The following is a 22,620-nucleotide window of genomic DNA, read 5'->3' as shown; positions in this document are numbered from 1 at the left end:
GCCGCCGCCTCCCCTGCCCGCGCTCCGCGGAGATCGGCCAGCGGGGCAGCCGGGAGCGGCTGTGGCGCACCGAGCCGCTGCGAGCCACCGGGCTGGGGAGGCTGTTTCCCCCCTGGTGTCTGCCCCGGCACCGGCTCCAGCGCACTCCCACCGGGGCGGCGGGCCTCGTCCCCGCAGCCGCCCGGGATGCTGCCGGTGGGCCTGCGCCGCAGCCTTTCCCCGGAGGCGTTTCCTGCCGCGCCGGGGCCGGTCAGCTGCGCCTCCGCGGAGCCGGGCGGTTGTGTCAGCCCTGATGGCCGCTCTGGTAGGTGCTGACGTTGGTGGGGTGCCGGCCCGCTTCTCCTGAAGCTCAGCATCCTGGTTGAAGCGTGCTGCGGCCGAGTCGTTTAATGCCCCCTGCTCTCTCCGGTGACAGGGTCTAGACCCGGAGGTGGCCGCTGGCCGGGCCGTGTCCCGCGGGAGCTCCTGCACAGGCATCGCCGCACTTCTCCCTGCCGCCAGCATCCAGGCGTGGCGTTACGTGTGGCTGTCAGTAGGATCTAGAGCCCTTACATCCTTAAAATACCATAGGTTTTAGTAAGCGGGTTGTCGGTTGCTCCTCTGTTTTTGGAACAAGCGTAGGAACAGATACTTATTTCGGAAATCGGTGGTGAAGGTGCCATAGCTGCTACGGATGCCTGCGATGTTCTAAGTTAGATGGAGTTTAAAACCCATGTCTGTTCAGCAGCTCTGAAGTTTTAACAGCAGGCTCTTTTTAAATGTTGTGTTAGTGAAAAGTGCAGTGTTGAGGAGTGATAAACTTGGAATGATAAACTTGAGGAGAGGAGAACAGCTGAATAAACATAGCACTGAAGTATTTCAGTAAAAACTTGCCCCAAACATTATTATGTTACTAAGATACATTGGGTCTTGTTGTCCACTAGTTAGTAATGTCCAAGGAAAGAGATTACAAAATGCTAGTTTTCTAGCTTGTTTTGTTTTGGTTTTTTTTTTTGTGTGTGTGTGTGTGTTTTTTGTTTCACTGGATAGAAATAGCGGACAAAGATGACGTGTACTTTACTGTTGGTATTCTCTGAAGACCCACTAAGGAATAGGAGAAAAGAAAACAATCATCCCTTTAAGGATGGTATTTGTGGTAGTAGTCATAAATCCAGTAAAAATCCTAAGAAGACCTAATAAAAAAATCAAACAGGTGGAGTGAGAATATGAGAGGAGAAGCTGACAATATGAGGAACTAATGGGAGGAAGTTGTGGTTTATCACTAACTTAGCTGGTTCTAGAGCACAACTTGAGTGTAGCCTAAAATTCATCTTAATCTTCAGCTACAGTACAATGGGCCTGAGTTTATATAGCAATGTGGGAAATTGGGAACTGGTGACATGGTCCATCTGCAGTTGCAGCAGTTGGTCCCAGAGGCTGGAATGGCCAGGAAGGCTTTGATGTCTCACAGCAGACCAGTACTGCCGCTGCTGCCAGGCTTGGTGGGGCAGCTGGGTGCCCGTGTCCCTCCCCAGCCCTGGCAGCAGTGTGCTCCTGGAGTCCTGCAGCTCTGGGCACTTGCCTGGTTTGTATCTGAAGGTACATGTGTAAATTACCATCATTAATCAAGTGTAAACCGTGGAGGTAGTTGACAAATTGAAAACTGGTAAAAAAAACTGGAGGCTGATACCAACTAAAAATAACATGTTTAACAAATACAGTCTACTTGGACATCTTAATTTGCACATATTAAACGGAAAACAAGATTGGAAAGCAGGAGTCCTAGGATGTGAATTTAATGGTTTTTCTTTAATAGATGAGGATTCATAGTGTTCTTTTCTTTAATGTTAATACTAGCACTATTGTAGCAACTTCAGACCTATCTTAAAGTGCATTAAGCCTATTATAAATCTGATCTTGACATATTTCAGACATACTGTTGTCTCTCAATCTAATTGACTAAATGTGTCGGTGTGTAGAGTTTTTTTATCTGTATTCAAGAAGCAGAAAAACCTATAGCCCAGCACATTAAGTAAGTGCATATCAGCAACACAAAATAAAGCAATTTTAAGTGTTAAGTGTTTTAGAACAGGGTTGGTTTCACTTTCATGGAAAACCCTAATTGTGTTGGTTAATGTTACAACACTCATGTCTTGCTTCACAGTTGAAACAAGTACATCTCCCAGCACCAAGTCAATTCACTCTATGCGACTTACTTCTGATTTTATAAATTCAGAGCCAGCTGTTCATGCTGGGGCCTCACAGGAGGAACTGCTTACCTTTAGAGAGCAGGGGATGATGTGGGGCAAGTGAGTCAACCTGTCGAGTTGTTCTGTATGGCTTGGCAGGGAACAGCCCATTCAAGGGCTCTGCCTGGAGGTTGGCTTAACTGGGAGAGGCTTGGGAACGTGATGCAAAAGTAAATGAAGTCTAGGCACTTCTCTGTCATGCTGTAAGTTGTTTGCATAACATTCTCCTCCTTTCTGGCATGGATGCAGGCAACAGCGCCAGGCTGCTCCTTAGGGATGAAACTTGCTTGAAAATGGAAAACATGGTCTATTATTTATGGCTCTCGCAGCGATGCCTTGTAGGCCTGCTGGATGCGGGGCTTCATTCTGGAGGTAGCAGAAAGTCTTTGACCAGAAGGTTTTGTAGCTTGGATCAATGGGACAGGGGGAGGTAGTGTGCATGTGCTGTGTGATGGATGTACTCATGGCAGTTGCACCAGCTGGGGGATGAGTGAGGTGAGCCTTCGAATAGTTTTCAAGTCTCCTTCTCTAACAGACTTGTTCTCAATCAAACAATAATTAGTGACTTTTAAAAAAAGTGGTTTTAAGAAATATGTTCTCTATTAGCAGATTTTAAAATGTTTGTATGAAAATTTCATGTGGACTTCAATGTATTTGCTACAAAGTGAGTTTTCTAGTCGGTGAAAGACTGGAAGGGGTCAACTAAAATGTGACGCCATTCTGGCTGGCTTTGATTTGTCTGCACAATGCAAACAGCAAGCTGGCCTACTCTGTTCCTACAGCTGCTTGTTGTTTGAGAGATTAATTGATCATTCCTGTTTTGAGTATGTTTTCTGAGACTGTGTAAATATAAATCTTCTACAATGAGTCATTTTGTTAGGTATTTAATGGGTTAAGCCTCTCTTGATCATTTGCACTGTCGTCTGATGAACTGTCACGGGTTTTTTTTGGTGGTTTGTCTTTTAACATTCACATACATCCAAACCCAGATTTGAGGCTCTGCTTTGTGAGTCTTAATTATACTTTAATTCTCAAAGCCTAGTGAATGAAATATTTATGCTGAATTAAACTTTATTTTAGAACAACAGTATTATTTCACCTCAAATCTAACTTTCTGTTAGTCTGCAAATGAAGTTTCAGTGCCTGGTGCTGTGAGTACCATGGTATTTTCCCTGAGAGGTTTAGGGATTTGGTACCCCAGTCTGATCTCTTGATTGACTTTTTTTTTTTTTTTTTTTTTTAATCTGAGATACAGTTCAAAGCAGGTTGGTTGTTTTTTTTACCCCAGAGTTTTGGGAAGAGTGACTCCAAGGGGAGAGCTGACTTTTTAGTATAGTCTATTATTATTTTTCTTTGTTTTGTAAGGAACTTCTTATAATGTCAGGTTGTCTTGAGTAGATTAGCTTTTTATCCTTTCTGATCTTGAAATCCTATTAATTACTAGGAGAGACAGACTAAATGAGGATCGATTTAAGAAATAAAATGCAAGAATGCCAAGGAGATACTTAACTAAATGTAGAATACCCTCTTTCTACCTACCTGCCAAAGAGGCTCATTACAGTCATTAAAATGACCGCTGCATTGTCATCACTGAATTTCTTGGGACAAATGGTTCTTCCTCCATTCCCAAGATAGCTGCTCAAAGGTGCAAGTCTGCAGGGAAGTTGTAGCTGTTTGCAGGAGATGACTGGATAAAAAACATGTTCTAGATGTAAGGGTTTGAAAGTGGGTTTTTGACTTGCTGGAGGAATAGATATAAAAGCAGGTGACAGCAATCTGTATCAGGAAACTTAGAAAAAATAATAGCCTCTACTTACAAAAAAAAAATCCTATCTGTGCAAATCTTGAAGGAAGAAGAGCCTTGTGGTTAACAAGTACATTCTTTATATCTGAGGAGAAGCACATGCACTTGTGCATAAAGAGATTCAGAGTACGCCTGAGCTCACAGAAGAATCCCCAGTGTGAGAGAGCTGGGTCGGCTGCGCTTCCCGTGCAGCTGCGAGCGAGGGATGTACGCTCCCAAGCCGGTACGGTGGGATCTCAGGCTGAGGTCTCAGGGGGAAATCAGCATTTCAGGTTTCAATGAGATCTTTTTCCATTGTAGCCTTGTCAGGTGTGATGGGATGGTGAGGAAACAAGGGCTTGGTTCCCAGTTCTGAATTCTGTAGTGGTTTGGAAATGTAAACCTCTGTCAAGATAAAAGCTCGTTAGTGAGTTGGAGGGCCAAAGCGCTTTCTCATGACACGCGTGTGCTGCTGTGCTGTGCCCTTGCTATGCCTCTTCCCTTTCCCTTTGCAGGGCTTTCTCAAGATCCTTGCAGAAGTTTCTTCCAGTTTGCATCTTAGGGCTTTCTTGTGCATTTCTGAACTTACCTAAGTTTGGGGGAAATAGATCCAAACTGTTACTCCTGGTTTTAGAGTGATGGTACCCCTCTGCTGTTCTCATTTGTCCTGGTTGAGTTGATTACATTCAACAGGCCTGTACCAAAATGTTGTGTTCTCTTCAAATGAGTTAAAATTTATATTCACTCTGAACTCCATCTGTTAACTCTCTGAACCTTTCTCCCTTACTCCTGTTCTCCGTTGTTCGTTTTAAATTTGCCAGTTGTGCTTGTCTTCTGTCCTCCTATTGTCTTGTGGATTAGAAAAAAAATTTGCTAAGTGAAGATACAGTATTTGAAGGCAATGGTTAAAATAACCAGTAGATAACTAGCCTCTTATCACTGAGAAGTATATTGATTTTCCATCTGTCTGGTTTGCTGCACATTCAATCCCAGACTGGCATGGGGTTTTTGTCAGTAGAAGGAAAGCCCCATAGGTTCAGGGTTTTTGTAGGTCTTTTTCAGTAGCGATACTACTTTGTTCATTTTCTCATGTTCAGTAGTTTATTTTTAGAATTCAAAACATTGCTAAATATGACTTTCAAAGACCTGACTCCTAAACAAACTAGTGATCAAAACAATAAAGAATGCCATATGGCTCCTACCAGTCTTAACGCTGTTATATTTCTGAAGAGTATATTCTGTATTATTAATAACATTCAATGAAGCTCTTAGTGTGGGAAAATATTTATTAAAATTATTATGGAATATACTTTTCATAGCATTCTAACCCAGGATGTTCTAGTCAGAATTGCAGGAGTGGATCTTTTGGATTAATCCTTGCATGCAATGTGTTAGAAGAAGATGGGTGCTGAGGCCGTTATAAATTATGGACGGGGGAAGAATATGCAACAACTGAAGTGTTTAAAGATTAACAGTACCATAATTTGTTATGTACTCACTATTCATACAACATAGAAATTGAAATTCCACTTCAATAGAAAAGGGAAACTAAATTAAAAAAGATTGAATACTAATTTCTCTGAAAGCCTTCAGTATAATTTATATGAAACCAGATGGTTCAGAGCTCAAATATGGGAATAAGCTTGTTTAAATCAGGATAATTTCAAGCCATGCTTACAAAGAAGTTGTCCTAAAATATCCACATGGTTAAAATGTGAGTTCTGTCTTGTCATGTCTGGGGAACAGGAAATCTATTCTTCAAAAATAAATGCTGTAAAGCTCTGATGCAGCAAGTAAGCAAGTTGCTGCTAACAGATGAGCATATACTGGAAGCTCAGTTACACTTGACATAAGTGGGGCCCTGCACAAGTTCTGGAGTCTTTGTTGTCAAAGTAAGGCGAGGCATAAAGAAAATAACACAGATGATGACTGATCTCATTTACTTATTAGAAGGGCTTGTTTTATGGATATAGAAATGAGCAAAAACCCCACAGTTCTTCCACCGGTCAGGTGGATGTGGCTGGCTGAACCGAAAATTGCGGGAGCTCACTAGACAGCTGCTGGTTTTTGGTTCATGTGGCTTTTGATGGTAACAGGTAAGAGAAAGAAAATGTGCTTTCACATTTGACTGTTCTAACAACTTAATTAGGACTGTCTAATCTTTTGACAGTTGAAATACTTTTTTTTAAATTTAATCGGTTTGTCTCTGAAGAAACTGAAGGAAAAAACTTAAGTCTCTGTGTATGTGCTGTCATGGTTTTCATTTACTTCTAACCTTGAATACATGAATATTTAAGGTTCCAAGATTTGTATGTAGCCTTTTCTCCCTAACTGAAACCAGAGATCCTCAGTATCCCATAGAAATGACATTTAAAAATGAAAAGCATACACAAACCTTATGAGTGTTTGGGAGTTTAATGATGGTATTTTTAGGCTTGTCTATCACTGAGCTGTGTAAGGTTTAGATTATTTTCATGAACTGTTGTTTTTAGAAATATCTGTGGCTTGTTGTCAGCTGTTATATATATGTTGAATCAATAGGAAACAATTAATTTAACATACTAGTGAATGTTAGTCTCTTTTCTCTTATTAGCCTTGTATCAGTTTGCAAATCCATTGTCAGTACTAAAAAATGATGAATTGTAATTAGTTAATTTAAAGGCACTGAATATACTGTTGCATGACTAATTTTAAGGGGATGATACTGTGCTTTCAGATGAGTAATGAAAGACTGATTTCATTGTCCCCTTCTACTTGGAATAAAGTGCAGCCCTGCAAAAAAATACTTATCATAGAATGATATAACATCCTGTGTTGGAAGGAACTCACTAGGATCATCCTGTTCAAGTTCCTAGAGCAGGTCCAGATCATAAATTGACTGCTCTTAGAGAAATTTCAGGTTCTTCTGGTTCTCCTTTCAAATATTGGTCCTTGAAAAAGTTCCTTTGTAATAGTAATACTAACCCAAACAGCAAAGGGATAACAAAACCGAAATATACTAAATGTTTAACTTTCTCACAATGAACATGAGCTAATCTTAGTAGGTTAAATTTACAGATACCAATAGAGGAAAAATAGTTTTCTAATAATGATTTTGAGCTGATAGCCTGCTGGCAGAGCTGGTTTTTATTCTTTGAACAGGAAGCTTTTCTTAGGTAGCCTAGCTTATTGGAGTGGGTTGTTGTTTTTAAATGTGAAAGCTGGTTGGTCATTCAAAGTCTAAGGAGTGGTTAATTTATTTTTTAGTGTTGCTTATCAATTTTGCAGGGTCTTCTGCAGAAGATAAGCACAGGCAGCTGTAGTGCTGTTATCTCCCAGTCCACCCTTTTTCGATTTCAGAATTTGACTTGAAGATACCTTCATAGGGCCTCTCCCTGTGTTTCTTTGCTCCCAGAACTTTGATGTCTTTGAGATTGTTATCCTAATTTTGATCTTCAAGCCCCATCCTAATTCCCACCTCTCTTCCCATTCAGCCTAGAAGCTCAAGCTTGCCGTCAATTTCTGCTGTAGTTGTGGAGGGCTTAGAAAAACGTGTTTCAAGAGGAGACTGATGAACCTTTTGAAGGCTGTCATGAGGCTTTGGATAGTAATTTGTTTTGATGATCAAAATAACCCAGATATATGTGGCTGCATTACTTAATTACAAAATCACGGCTATCCTTTGGTATAGGAGGGAATACTGGAAATAAAGCAGTTAGCCTTGGGGAGAAAAGCCAGTTTGAAAGAAGAGACTTGCAAATGCTAGCACTTAATTGCCACAGTAACTCTGAATATATAAATTATTCTCTGTCCTAAACATGAAAGAGGTTTTAATGCACAATATAAAAGCTGCTGTTGGGAGAACTTCACAGAATTGGTCATAAACCACATTTTTATTGATGCTACCATGTACCAGTCTAGACAAATGGCCTTCCCCACCCTGAATACTGCGTTTATTGCTCAGGGATGTTACTTATAAGAAAGAAGCTGTCTTTGTCCTTGATGGCTGGCATTGCAGGTCTGTTCCTCTGTGGTATCTTAACCACCTCATGTTTTATTTGTTCACAGGGTAGCCCTAATTCCTTGAGAGTCTACCATATATTGGATGCTTGTGGTAAACCATGGCAGCTGATGATAAGGTGGCCATTCTAACTGATGATGAAGAAGAACAGAAGAGAAAGTATGTGCTTGCTGATCCTTTCAATGGCATTTCCAAGGATCAAGACTTGCCACCCAATAATGAATCCCCTTCTACAGAGACAACCACTGTCCCAGATGAAGAGCTGGATTGGTTAGAAAAGCACTGTGTCAAAATAAACAATGATCTTCTGATTTCAAAGGTCTTTTATTTTTTCTTCTATTCTGCATATGGCTCTCTCTACCCCTTGCTGCCTGTGTACTACAAGCAGCTGGGTATGTCACCCAGTCAGAGTGGACTTCTGGTGGGTATCAGGTACTTTATTGAGTTTTGCAGTGCTCCCTTCTGGGGAGTGGTGGCAGATCGCTTCAAGAAAGGCAAGATTGTCCTCCTGTTCTCGCTTTTATGCTGGGTTTTGTTTAACCTGGGCATTGGATTTGTGAGACCAGCCACCTTAAGATGTGTACCAAAGGGCCTTCCCGCAGCACATCCCACCAATGCAAGCAGCCTTTTAACAACAATTCCGCAAAACGCCTCGATGTCCTCTCCGCTGACCACACTGAGTGCTGCATCCCCGAAAGTCCGTGGGAGGAGAGACCTGGTCACTTCCAGTCCAGTCACTTTGGAAACAACAGGGACACCTAATCCTGAAATAACATTCCTGTTACCTACACAGAGCAATGATGTGGATTTTGTCTTGGAAAACAGTACCCATTTGATTTTGAGAAACATCACCACTAGCCCAGCCTCACCAGGGAACGCAACTCCAAGTACCACACCAGCTTCCATCAGCACGAAGCCGATGCCTTCTGACCAAGCTGTGCTCGTTTATGATCAACAAGAAGTAGAGGCCATCTTTCTACTCATTCTGCTGGTTGTCATAATAGGAGAATTTTTCAGTGCTTCCTCTGTTACCATTGTGGACACCATAACTCTGCAGTACCTTGGCAAACACAGGGACCGGTATGGATTGCAGCGTATGTGGGGGTCTCTGGGCTGGGGGCTGGCCATGCTCTCCGTGGGAATTGGCATTGACTATACTCACACAGAAGTTGCCATTGAAGGTCAAGGATGTAAAGCTCCAGAGTACAAGAACTACAGGATCGTTTTCATTGTTTTTGGTGTCCTAATGACAATGGCGTTAATTGTGGCCACTCAGTTTCGATTTCATTACACGCACTTCAAGCAAGATGAGAAGAGAAAAGAGGTGGAGGTCTCACAGGTGGACAGAAATGCCTCCAATGAATCTTCAGATAACACTCCCACTAGTATGAGCCAGTCACAGTCTTTCAGTTTTTGGGACCTCATTAAACTGCTGTGCAGTATCCAGTATGGCTCTGTGCTCTTCGTGGCCTGGTTCATGGGGTTTGGATATGGCTTTGTGTTCACCTTTCTGTACTGGCACTTGGAAGACCTGAATGGCACCACCACTCTCTTTGGAGTTTGTTCTGTGCTCAGTCATGTGTCTGAGCTGACTGCCTACTTCTTCAGCCACAAACTAATTGAATTGGTTGGTCACATCAGGTAAGATGGCAGCAATCACTAAAGAGCTATACAAAAAATGTTGACTCTCGGGCTGAACTTTATGCTACGAAGTGAAATTCAAGCCAATCCTTTTTTTTTTTTCTTTTTTTTTGAATTCCAAGTCCTGCTCAGTTATGTGGCTTGCATGATGGAGATTTCGTTATTTTAAGAGTTGAAAATGTGCTGAAATGCTTGCTTTGCATTTGAGTTGCGTGTTAGTATGTGCTTTATGCCTGGCACCATAACCTTTTGCAGATGGTTCTAGAAGACATCCTCGTTCCCTGATGAATCACTCTGTTAGAGATCTTTACAAATTACCACCCACTCAAGGGTTGTCTGTTTTGACATACAAATACCATTAGTTTTTCAGTTTTTTTCCTGTGAGTAGCAGCATTCTGCAAATCTCCTGCTTTAGCCTGCTTCCCCTTGCAGGGCAGTTCGTTGCCCCCACAGTAGCCTGGAAAGGTGTCAGCTGCAGGCTGAGAGGGGAGAAGATGAGCTGAGGAAACGAGGTGAGCACCTCCTGTGCACATGGCCTTGTAATCAGACTCTGGGTGTTGGCAGAATGAGGTTGCAGCCTGGCAGTGTCACTTACCAGTTTGGAGCTTGCTCTCCTCCTTTAGTTGCAGCAGTGTGTGTCAGCTATGGAGTGAGATGGCTGCAGGGCTTGTCCTGTTGTTTTTGCCTTGTGTAAGTGAAAGTGACTGCTTCCAGCATGTTAGTGAACATTGGTTTCCAGTAAATTCACTAAACGGACTTAATTTCCACATATTCTAAATCCCTTCACTACTCTTTAAAAAGAGCACAGGGGAGGAAGGATAGGGGAAAACCTGAGTTGATGAAGCTGCAAAGATGGAGTCTTTCATGTTTACACAGGTATTCTGTGCATCAAAGCACAGAGCTGTGTGTTGTCAGAGTCATATCCTTTCAAAATGCCCAGTTTATAATCATACAGTCATTGAGATGTAAGTATTTTTGAACTGTTTGCACTGTTCTTTTTGCGTATTCTGTTCTGAGGTTTTGCTCTTTGTTTTGCTTTTATTGGGATGAATATTCATTTGACCTCTACTAAAAACATCTGAGATGTTTAGCACAATAATTTGAGAGATTACTTAAAAGATTATGTTCTTTCTTACTTTAAACTGAGGAGGATCTCTTTGCTTAGAGTTGGTCTCAATCTCTGAATTTGACAATAATTAGTAAGAGAAAATGACACCTTGCATGCAGAGCCTGGAGGAAGGATATGATGATGGAGGAATGGTGAGAACAGATCACAGTCTTGATAGCTAAAGATAGCTTGGGTATGCTCTTTCAATGTATATTATAGTACAAAATTCGGGCTTAGACTTCAACTAAAGGAAGAATGGAAATCAAAATAGTGATAGGATTGTGAATAAGATGAAATAGAAGGGATGGAAGCATTGCGGAGCAAAAAGAAGGATGATGTATGGGATTAACTCTTTTTTTTTTTTTCTTGGCACTGTTAAGCCTGTGAAGACAAGATTGGAGCAAGATTATTAAATTGTTTAAACACCAGTCCCTATTTGCTATGAAACAGCATTCTGCATATCTACACCTGGGAAATGCACATTAGTCATATTTTAATGTTATCTAATGCTTACTTGTATTTAGTCATCACAGTCTGAGGTGACTCCTCCTGGCTGCCTGCCACCTTGTACTTTCTGAACTTTGTATAATGCATGGTGTGTTTGAGAGGAGGCAAGCTTTTTTCTTTTTTTTTCAAAAAAAATGGATAGGAGTTCATAACTCATCTTCTTTGACAGTTCTGTATATGTGTTGTCTGCTGCCTTCTAGTGCAGATACTAACTTTCCTATTAATAAGAGCCAATAGCCTCCAACTCCATATCCTTAAAACAGTCTTAGCCAGAAGCATTTGGCATTGATATTTTATCTATTTTTTTAATAGCTCAAAATTCCTGTCTTCTGAGTTGTTGGACTTCCAGATGTTGTAGACATTGTTTCTGCAGTATGTGAACATTTATCATTCAGTCTCTCTTTCCTGTGCTGAGTGTTTGAAGACAGGTATGAGTACCAGAATTGCATGCATTGTCACAGTAGCAGGAAAAAATGCCGTTGAATGTCCTTGTAGAACTACAAGAAAACAGGCTTTACACCTTATCAGACAGAAGCTCAGTTTCCCTTTTCAAGTCTTACAAATCTTTCTGTTTCTACCATTTTATGTGGTGGCATATAAAACCCTTACAACAGTTTGAACCTATTCTGTTTTCACAGTTTTTTTAACTAATACTCAAATTACTGTCCAAGCATTTTAAGCATGACTGTGTTAAATATGTGCTGAAAAAAATGCCCAATTTCTGACTTTATTAGCTGTACTGTTCATACACTTGTGCACTGCATGTGTGCCTATGTAGTACATGCTTCTAGTGTTTCTTTGAGAGGATATTGGGATGAAACTCTTTACTGTGAGGGTGGTGAGACCCTGGCATGGGTCGCCCAGAGAAGCTGTGGGTGCCCCATACCTAGAAGTGTTCAAGACCAGGCTGGATGGGGCTTGGAACAACCTGGTCTAGTGAATGGTGTCCCTGCCTATGGCAGAGGGGTTGGAACTACTCCATCTTTAAGGTCCCTTCCAACCCATACCATTCTATGATACTGTGACAAAAAAGTGTACAAAACTGGTTATGAAATATTTAGACCCCATTGTTGAATGGCACCTGGTGTCGAAGCATTCAAAACTGCCAGTGGCTTAGGATGATGTCAAGCCCTGAAAATAACTTCCTACTTGAGGTTAAGCTTCAATGTGTTTGTCTGACCACAGTTCCAGCATGTGAGTTTTTATGGGAAGCAGAGACTGGCAGTCATGGCTGTAAACAGCTTAGACTCCTTGACACAAATATAGATTCAATGTTTTAAATGTTTAACCTGTGAATTGAATATGGTATCTCTGTGGGTACTGCATATAGGGTTCAAAAGGAACATCTGTTTACATTTTCCATTTAGGTCTGATAAGGAGCCTAAGTGATTATTATAAATGCATTTTTGAAAAGACGCTGTAAATACAGAGAAGTTCTTGTGTGACGTTCCTCTCCAGAACCATATTTATAGAGATCTTCATAAACTGTAATTTACCTAAAATTCTGTATATATATTCTAACAAATTAAGAGGTAGAACCTGACTAAATTGCTGCTCTTAAACCCTGAATCTAAGTCTTTCTGCGAATGTAACGTGTTGGAAAAATACAGGTAGGTGAGTGGTTAGTGATGATGGAAAAACTCTGAAGCAGGAGGAAGTCGCATCTTTGGTCTGACTGTGCTAGGGAACAGATGAGGTGGGAAGAAAGTTCTTGGTGAACAGACAAAGTTTTTGCTAGACAAAAGTGAAATTAAGCTGTCTAGAAGTCATCCTAAATAGAGAGGTGCATTTGTACTGCTGCTGAGGAAAAACAAGTGTACATGGTGAGACAATTCCTTTGTGTTCCCAAGAGTGTGCATCACCCTGGGCCTTTCTAGTAGGGGAATGAAGACAGGAGCCTGCAGACCTTGTGAGTTTGGTTACCTTTTGTGGCCAGTGTGTCCCAATACATTTCAGAAATGCGGCTGTACATAAGAACTGCATTAAGTTGTGGCTAGGAAAGGAACCAAGTTATTTGTTTGGAACAGAAGGCATTAATTAAAGGATGAGATTAAATTTATGATTCACAGCACAAAGAACAAGTTTGTTCTCATTACTGTATAACAGTGAAGTTTTTCATGGCTTCCCGTGTTTTCTTCCATGAATGCTTGGGCTTGTGTTGCCTAAAGGCAGCTTCAACCAGCTAGCTATTCATGGACCCCACATGTATCTGGAAGCTTGGTTTGATGTATGACTGAGAGGGGATGACTTCCTGCCAGCTTACCCTACTTGTTGAAAGTAAATTCTTGTTGTTGTGAAATGCACAGGTCTTTTTTGATACCACTGACATGATGAAAAGTATGCTACTGGATTTTTCACTGTCAGCATGTGTATTTGGAGACCTCAGATGTTAACAAGATGCTGCGTTTTTATGATGGTGTCTCACTCTAGATTTTCCAGTTACTCTGTACCATTTAATTAAATCTTGGTGTGCATTTGTAGAAAAACTAACTGAAAAAGCAGCACAAAGAATAACGAGCTCTTTCACAGGGTCGGTGCTTCACCTTCATTATCAATTGCATTTATTTCTCTTATGCCAAACCAGGGTTCAACCAACAAGTCCTATTTGGACAATAAATTATCCTTGTCCCTGAAAAAAATCTTTAAAGGTTGCAATAGCCCCCTTTCTCAAGCTGTAAACATGTTTTCAATTAAGTCTTTGTTTCCCAAGATCCATCTAAAAATAAGAGAAAGATAGCTGGATGAATGAGCACCCCAGGGAGAAGCTATGCTAAATCTAAAAACTGGAAGGGAAGAGTCAACAGGTTAAATGTGCAATGGGAAATGCAGTTCACAAATAGTCTTTGTATCTCATTGTTTAAAAACTGTTGTAAGCGCTTTTTTTTCTCTAAATTCTGAGATGCAGCATCTGCTGCTTTTCAACAGGATGGCTAAGTTTTATCCTGAGGCATGTTGTTATAAACCATATTGCTTCTGTGGGATGTGTTTTAGAGTAGTTCTGAGCAGTTTGCAGATACTGGGACTATAAACTTATATTAATTGGGTTTAAATTAATTCCTTTAATACAAACCTGCTCCAGGCTTTCACTGAAATGGCAGAATGAATCTCTGGATGATTAGAAAAGAAGGTTTGGAAAAAATGTTGAATGCACTTAGAAATTATCTCTCTGAAACACAGTCCTGTGTAGAGTGTGGCATAGAACTACAGAGCTTAGTTAAAAGCTCAGTGGGTTTGCTGTCTCTTTGATTTTTTTTTTCCTATTAGGATTTCAAATGTGTTGAATGGGCAAGAGTTATGTTTGGGTGTAGGACTTAAAGGATATATTTTGTGTTGAGCAAGTGCTGCTTTAGACTGGCAAACTGTATGCATGCAAATAACTTCTAAATCAGTAAGCTATATTATAACATGCCAGAAAGGGAAAGTGCAAACTATCCTGACTTCTCCTTTCTTTATTTCCTTTAGAGTGCTGTATATTGGTCTTGCCTGTAATACAGCACGATACATCTACATCTCGTATCTGGAAAACGCCTGGACTGTTCTTCCGATGGAAGTGCTTCAAGGTAAGACAGAGCAGTAATGACCTTACAGCATAAGATCAGCTGCTTCAATTTATCTTGTTTTCAAGTGAGCTATGGTTAAATTAAAAATCTGGTATTTCTCTAGTTTTTTGACCACAAATACCCCAGAAGATGCAGGTTCATAAAACACATAAACCATTACTGTTTGTCCTGGGAAAGATTTGACATCAAAAGGGTGGGTGTGCACTTGATTGTGCATAGTTCTCTGTTTATTCAAACAGAACTGTGCTAGAACAACACACCCATTAAATAAACAAAGAGACAGAAGCATGAGCTGGGTACACACCTACTGCAAATCCTGTTTGGTGATAAATGTGAACTTCATTAAACGCAAGAGGTTGCAGTCCTTGAAAGGATGCTGCAAAAAACCTCCAAGCATAGTCTGGGTCATTTGGTCTGTTGAAATATTTCAGTTTTTCAGTTTGATCAGTATTTTTAGATTACAGAATTTTTGTTTTAATAGCTAGAGCAGAATTTCTCTCAATGCTAATGGAACTTCTTTAAGATACATGCCCTTTCACAAACTTATTTACAAGGACAGAGATATGTCTATTGACAAGTAACTTGAGTCCTGTTTTCAAATCCTGTTGTAGAAGTCTGTAAGACCGTCATTGCAATGCTAAAGAATACATTGTTCTAACTTAGTTTTTATGACCTTTTTTTGTGTCTTTGTGGTGAGTACCACTTCTCAAAACCATGAAAAAGTGGAACTATTTTACTTTCTATTTTTCAGTATTTGAAGAATACCATTTTTGACCATCTTTTTAAAGCCAATATTTTGGTTTTATACAGTAATATTTAGACATTTTTCCACAGATTATACTTAGAAGTTTTCTGTGTGCAGCATAACTTGAATTTAAATTAAATTTTTTTACTATATTTACAGAAGTCTTTGTAAGCTAGACTTCGAGTTACAAAATGCTATTAGAGAGTGCTGTGTGGATCTCTACATACAGACAGAGAGAGGTTCATTTGTGTCCTGGCTCCTTACCCTCCCAGCTAACAAAAACAGTTTATCATGTTGTAACTGCCACCACAGCAAGCTTCTGAATTTTGTTATTAAAAAGCCCCCAAACCACAACTATTGAATTGATACTTCATTGTTCATACCATGTGTTAAAATAGGAAAACGTTAGAAAGAACCTGAAGAATGTGTTATACTCTTGCCTGCTTAAACATCTAGGGAAAACAAATGATGAATACAAAGCTTTGGATGTTGCCTTTTAGGTAGTCCTGTTTTAAAGATAGCCCATATCAAAATATAGGAAAAAAACCTTGTGGTTTCACCAATACAGCCATAAGTTTGTGCCCGGAAGTATCCTGTAAGTCATGGCTGAAAAATAAGTTTCTTGTATTTTGAATGTGGTTTTTATTCTGCTGAAATTTCAATGAGTTGCACAATATGTAGGTTTGCCTTTACATGCAGCAAGGCTGTGAGGGAGTGGTTTTGGTGGGGGTTTTTGTGTGGCACAATCCTGAGTAATTGATATTTGAAGAAAAAATTAAGGACCTTCAAAATAATACTTTGTCATAAATGTATCTGCCAGTTGTTACCATATTTAGCCACTGTTGAATCATGGGCTCCTTGGTTGATCTGGCTATTTACAGGTATTTATAGCCAGCAAATGAGAAAGCTAAAACCAAACCAAACCCACACACAACTCCCCCTGCCCAGCCCCCAGGTCTCTGTGCTCTTTGTGCTCTTTTCAGCCTGCATCAGATGTCCCTTGTTGGCCCCTGAAGTCCATGGGTGCCCCGTGTGTTTCTAACGACTGCCACTGCATTTGTGGGATTCCAGTCATCTCATTCAGTCTTCCAAATGAGGGATCAAGGTTACCTTTTTAGAAGTACTGTTGACTTTCCCTCCTTCTTTATTCATTTCCCTTCCTGCTCTTACCAGTTTTCATCTCTTCTAGAGTTGTTATTTTTTCTGCAGCAGTTCCAAGTCCTGTTTCTTTGGGCTCTGCTTTCTCTCCTACGTAACTACTGAATTGTCAGTGGCAGTAAGAAGTGACACCTTAATGAAATTTGGTGAGGTGGAAGCTCTTGTTTTTAAGTGAGCTCATTGACAGAGGGAAACAAGAGTTGTAGCTGCTTTCCCTGTGTAAGGATTAGAAGTATTGAAAACCAAAAAAAAGTATATTGTGTAGAACATGTGGGCTCCATGTGGGCCATCAAGTTGAGGGGTCTTCAAAAGCCCTCGGTGAAGTCCTTGTTCTATTTGTACATAACTCTTTTCCAGGAAGCTGTCAAATTCTATTTAAACTCGAGTTCCATCAGCTCGAGGGGTTTTAAGGCTAACAAAAGTTTCAGTTGCCTTTTGTGAAAAATGTATTTTTCTATTTAATATGTTTCTGCAGTACAAGCAGGATTATCCCCATGTGCTGTGCTGAAGGGCATGGAGACATTTCTGGAAGATGACTGTGCAGACTTCCATCTATTGATTGTAATAAGAACCATGCTGTGTTCCAGCTGCTGTTTGTAGCTGGGGTGAGGACAACTCGCATTGCGTTGCACTCTCAAAGGAGTAAATGAGGAGATTTAAACTCACTTCTCAATTTAAAGTTTTCTACCACTATGCTGTATTGACTTGCACAGGCATTGTATGAAAATAAGAGCTTAAGGCTGAATCTTTAATAACTGAAGATTTCAAGACATCCTTGTAAAGTATATATATCTGTGTCATCAGTATGTGGGCACACAAGTAATCTTGTTCAGTTGGCACTTACCAGATGAAGTTTTGCTATGCTAGTTAGCTGTAATTTATTGTTCCAGGGCAGTGGTCCAGATTCTCTGGTAACAGCTATGCTAGCTCACCAATTTACATGACAGGAATTTTTCTAAATTACAAAACTATATTGTTAACCTGAAAATGAGCTGTTTTCACTTGGCAGTTACTCAACAAACTCCAAAACAAGTCCTATTCTAGGAAGTGACTCCTACTGATGTTCCAGCAGCCCAGTTTTATGTCTAGAGAGCAAAGAGTTTGGCCTTTAGCTGACAATAATTATGATACATTTTTCTCTTGAAATAAATTTGGATCCCCAAATCTTCAGGTCATGGTTTACATATAAGTTATCCTAAATTTACTAAAATTACAAGCATCACTCTAGGGTTGCTGCACTTGTTGGAACTGTAGTACAGATGATGAAATGGTGGTTAGTGGTTTTAGCATATAATGTCACAATATATATAGTGAGCAACTTCTTTTAAAAAGAATTGTGGTTAGCAGTAACAGTAATCCAGACCAGACTTCATATGCAAGTTGTGGTAAAAACTGTTCCAAATAGTCACTATTGTATAAATAATTATAAAAAGAATCACATTAATAATGTACACATACTAAAATAAAAAGGTTGTGCCTTTAAATGCAAGTGTATTGAGCTGATTTAAAAGTATGGATTTGTTTTCAGAGAAACCAGGAACACTGTGTTCTGGTGGGACTTTCACTGGTAAAGATGAAAACATCCAAGAACCTGTTGGTTAAGTTATGGCGTTTTGTATTTAAACAAACTCAGTGGTATTGTGCTTCACAGTTCAAATAATTTCTAATGTGTTTTTTATTTGCCTGGCTTTAAAAATTGACTCACTCCTAATAGCTGATAAAACTGCATGTTTTATGTTAATTGATATACTTTCTAAACCAAAACCACTTTACCTATTTTAAATTAGCTCTGCTTTATTATTGGGACAGTTCTTGGTTGCTAATTGCAATGCATCCATGAATCTACATTAAAAAGAGTAGAGACTTAATGAGTTTTAAAGCTCTTAAGCTTTTTCATTAGAAAATCTGTGAGTTTTAAAACCTGGAAATATAAATGGTAAGGTAATACAGACTCATTTTAGTGCAAGCATTTTGTTTTTCAACACACTGATCTACTATTACCAAAACTTATAGAGATATATACACATATATATGTATAATACCCAGAGTTTGAGGAATTTTGGGGTTGATTTGGAATGAATTTGACCTTTACAGCCTGGTGGACATCTAATGTGTATACCTGCACTATATCAATTTCATATAGTGCTATTTATCATTTTATCTAAGCAAAATCCAAATTGTTCCCTATGTTATGAAAGTGTGTTTTCTTGCTCTTAGGAGTCTTCAGCCTAAATGCCTAAGCATTTATTGTCCAGCTGTTCATTACTAAGTCAAGTGTAGAGGACAGAAACATGTTGACGGAATCATCAATTGTGCCAATATTTGTTTAAAACTGAGGCAGTAGAGCTCAGGCATGGGTAAACTGTGATGACTATTTTTAATACCTCTGAAATAAGGAAAAAATATTCCCACTCAGTCTGAGGGTGGCAAAATAGTTCAGGCTTATTTAATGTGTGATGAACTACGAAACTGTTTTGTTTTTCTAACTTCTCCACAATCCTGCCTTTTCCTGTCCCGTTCTTCCGCACTCCACACACGCGCTCAGGCAGGTGCTCCAAGGCGAGGGCTCCACCTGCAGCCAGTCTCCCACACTGAGGGAGCTGCGCTGGCCTTCCCTTAGCTCTCCTGGGGGAGGAAAAAGTGTTCCCAGCCCTGAATCTGCCGGGCACGTGCCAGATAGACACTTGCAAGATCTCTGCTGGGGGCTGGGGCTGCCGCGGGGCCGTGGTTGATGGCAGTGAGGGCTGGGGCTGCCGCGGGGCCGTGGTTGATGGCAGTGAGGGCTGGGGCTGCCGCGGGGCCGTGGTTGATGGCAGTGAGGGCTGGGGCTGCCGCGGGGCCGTGGTTGATGGCAGTGAGGACGGCTGCTGCAGGAGTGAGCGAAGCGGTGGCAGTGCCCACTCAGGATGCATGCATAGCAGGCACAGGGCAGGATGCAGCCACAGCAGGAGGGAGGCACGCTGACTCTGCCTCTCAACAGCAGCCATGGAAAGTGACATCTTTGGTTTACCCTGAGGAGCTTGTGTGCTGTTCCCATCTGGACCATTCCATGCCCAAATGCAGAGTGTGTTGGTGTTGAGTTCAGAAAGGAGTTTGCTGGGAGGTGCTGGGTTTTTGGGGGGAGTGAGAAGGGCATGGATATCTCTGATACCGTTTGGATTTTATGACCTTTGTGCTGCCTTCACTGTGGCAGTAAGGAGACTGCTGAGAGACATCAATGGTTTAATTGCCTGCAGCTTGTAAAATTGGGACTGTATACCAAAGGCCCTGGGTCTCTTCTGAAGGCACAAGGAATTTGGCAGAGAGACTTGTCTCCCTAGGGACTGTATCTCAAGAAGAGGAGTGAAGTCATTTTAGAGGGAGAAAGAGCTTTTGACAGGCTCTGCAGAAGGAGTTGTGCTGTCTCCGTGTGGCTTGGTTGCCAGTATCACATTACCAAAAACTGATTTGTACTCTGCAGACATTTGTCACTGGAGGGATTTTGTTGGTTTTTCTCCATGTGCTCCAGCTGGTGAGTGCAGTTGCTCAGATGTTGTGCTGGTACCCGTGGCCCTGGTGCTCCTGATGATGTTTCATTTCTCCAGGTGTCACGCATGCGGCTATCTGGGCAGCCTGCATCTCGTACCTCAGCGCGGCAGTGCCTCCGGAGCTGAGAACGTCGGCACAGGGAATACTGCAAGGTCTCCACTTGGGGCTGGGCAGGGGATGTGGAGCCATGGTTGGAGGGGTTTTGGTCAATTACTTCGGTAAGGAAAAATCTTATTGAAAATTTCATTTTTATTTATTCTGGTTTTACTGAATTGTTGGCTTTAAACTTATTTGTGCTGTAGGTGTTGTTATACATTAGAGTAATACACTTTGTATGGATCACAGAATCATAGAACTGCTCATGTTGGGGAGGGCCCTGAGATCTCCAGTCCAGGCCTGTGATCAAAGCAAGGTCAGCACTACATTCAGACCAAATTGCTCATGGCTTTGTTCTGTCAGTGTTCCAGATTGATTAAATATGTTACGCCTAGATATTTTCAGTATTGTGTTGAATACCCGACCTGATCTGTAAGTAAGATGAATGAATCCTTTGTGAGAGAATAGGTTGATACTATAAAGCCTCTCGATGAACAAATGAGAATCTAATTACTTGCTTAAAAATCCTTTGCAAAGCCTGTTGAAGAAGTGATGGGGGAGGAAAATGTAATGAAACAAGCTAATAAGAGTCTGCATGGGCAATATATAGCCAAGAAGCACATAATGCTGACTCATTTTATTTTATTAAGTAAGTAGGTTCTCAGTTTAGAAAAAAAAAATCTCATTACAGGTCCTGCTGCCACATTCAGAGGAATAGGGATGGCTTGTTTAGTGATTCTGCTTCTGTTTGCACTGATCCAGTGGATGCTGGTTCCTGATGAAGAAGAAGGTAAATGTTCGTGTCACAAAGACACTACAGAATTAGAAGTAGTGAAAAAAGATCTCTCTGTAGCTGCTCTGGCAGCTTTAATTTTGTATGTTTGGTGTCTTGACTTGGATTTTGACAAAGCAGTTTGTTTTCAAGAGGGAAGTTTTTGTCCTGAACAATGAAGACATTTAAGCAGTATGCTGCTGCTGCTGTAAGAAGGGTAGCACTGAGTTCTTGAAGGTCCATAGAAGGAAAGCATGATATATTTTGCTGCCTGTATGTCCTCTCAGTTCTGAGAATCCCTTAGGTTAGTCTTAAGAGCTGTAGTGAGTCATGTCAGTTGCATCAATTCTTTAAGGTCACCTTGATCCCACTTCGTGCTCTCATGTTCTACTAGTCAAAGCCACCTGCTAGAAATTGTAGAGATGGCTTCAGAGGACACAAAACTTCATAGATTTTTTTTTTAAACCTGAGATATCGCCTCTCTGTGGAACTTGAACTTTTTAATCTCTACTTTTATCAATATAAAGGCTAACCAGAAATTAAATACTTGGAACAAACTTAGAGGTTTGCCACAAATCTAATTCTTACAAAGACAAACTCTGGCAAAGTGTGAAAAGTCATGAATTTTTGAGCTGCTTTTTACCCAAATACTTCCCAATATGAGCTTTGAGTATGAAATGAAAGTTAGTTTTCTTTAACTGGAATATGAAATTAAGTAGTTACCAAGTTGCCTGTACTGAAGTTTTCAAATATATATTTTGCTTGTATTTTCTTCACCTGTATTCAAATGATAATGGCAAAAAATGGAAAGATGAAAAGGATATTTGCTGCTTCAGTTTCCCATCAGCATCTAGTTAATTACATGGGAATCTACAAAAGGCCAGTTTGTTCAAAGTGTCCTTATTCTCTTTGTTTCTGTCTTTTGTTTTCATTTAATACATACTACCCATTTTAACAGTGTGTATGTTAATTTTAAGCATGACAGTAATTAGGCTGCTTTCAAGCAGACCAGTGGGATGAGTAAAATGAAGCATGTGGTCAAGTGTGTGCAGGGGTAGTCTCTTCATTTCTTCACTCCCTTGCTTAAAATATCCAGTACTATCTAGGAGTTTGTAAACCAAATGTGATTTTACAATTTTGAAAAAAAAGATATTTTTTAATCTGTAAAATATTTTCTTTGGAAAAAAAATTTTTTCAAAGTTTACAGAATGTGTTTTTTACAGAGAGCACACAGCTAGTACTGAAAATATCGCCCAGCTACTAAAAATCTGTTTAATTATTTTTTGTATAAATACTCTGGCTCTTCAGGATTGTAAAGCACATTGGGTTGGGTCTTGGCAGTCATTTTATGGATGACATTTCAAGATAGCTATGAAAACTATTACAGTTTATTGGAAGACCTAAGATATGTAGAGGTCTCATGGGAGGATTTCTTCCTTTACCTGAAACTCTTTGACAGATACTTTGTGTCTTCCAGTGTGTCACTATCCTTAA

At 40.4% G+C, this 22,620-nt stretch overlaps 1 protein-coding gene across 5 annotated transcripts in view; it reads left to right on the top strand.

Annotated features, from left to right (window-relative positions):
• Positions 1–22,620, top strand: part of MFSD6 (major facilitator superfamily domain containing 6) — a 44,062-nt gene that overhangs the window by 16,305 nt on the left and 5,137 nt on the right. For 4 of the 5 annotated variants that reach the window (XM_042040698.1, XM_042040700.1, XM_042040701.1 and 1 more), the window contains 4 exons: positions 8,059–9,652; positions 14,730–14,827; positions 20,315–20,476; positions 21,046–21,144. In XM_042040698.1, the coding sequence (XP_041896632.1) occupies positions 8,112–9,652; positions 14,730–14,827; positions 20,315–20,476; positions 21,046–21,144 (1,900 nt within the window). In that variant the 5' untranslated portion in view covers positions 8,059–8,111. Of the gene's footprint in view, positions 1–280; positions 305–8,058; positions 9,653–14,729; positions 14,828–20,314; positions 20,477–21,045; positions 21,145–22,620 lie in introns of those variants that run through there. The other variant, XM_042040699.1, reaches the window with a different exon arrangement.

This window comes from Corvus kubaryi, unplaced genomic scaffold (assembly GCF_017639235.1).
Source record: "Corvus kubaryi isolate FWS band 111438036 unplaced genomic scaffold, C.kubaryi_AGA036_p1.0 37396, whole genome shotgun sequence".
NCBI lineage: Eukaryota > Metazoa > Chordata > Aves > Passeriformes > Corvidae > Corvus > Corvus kubaryi.
Note: the sequence above shows the minus strand (reverse complement) of the source record. Positions and strands in the feature narration are given on the sequence as shown.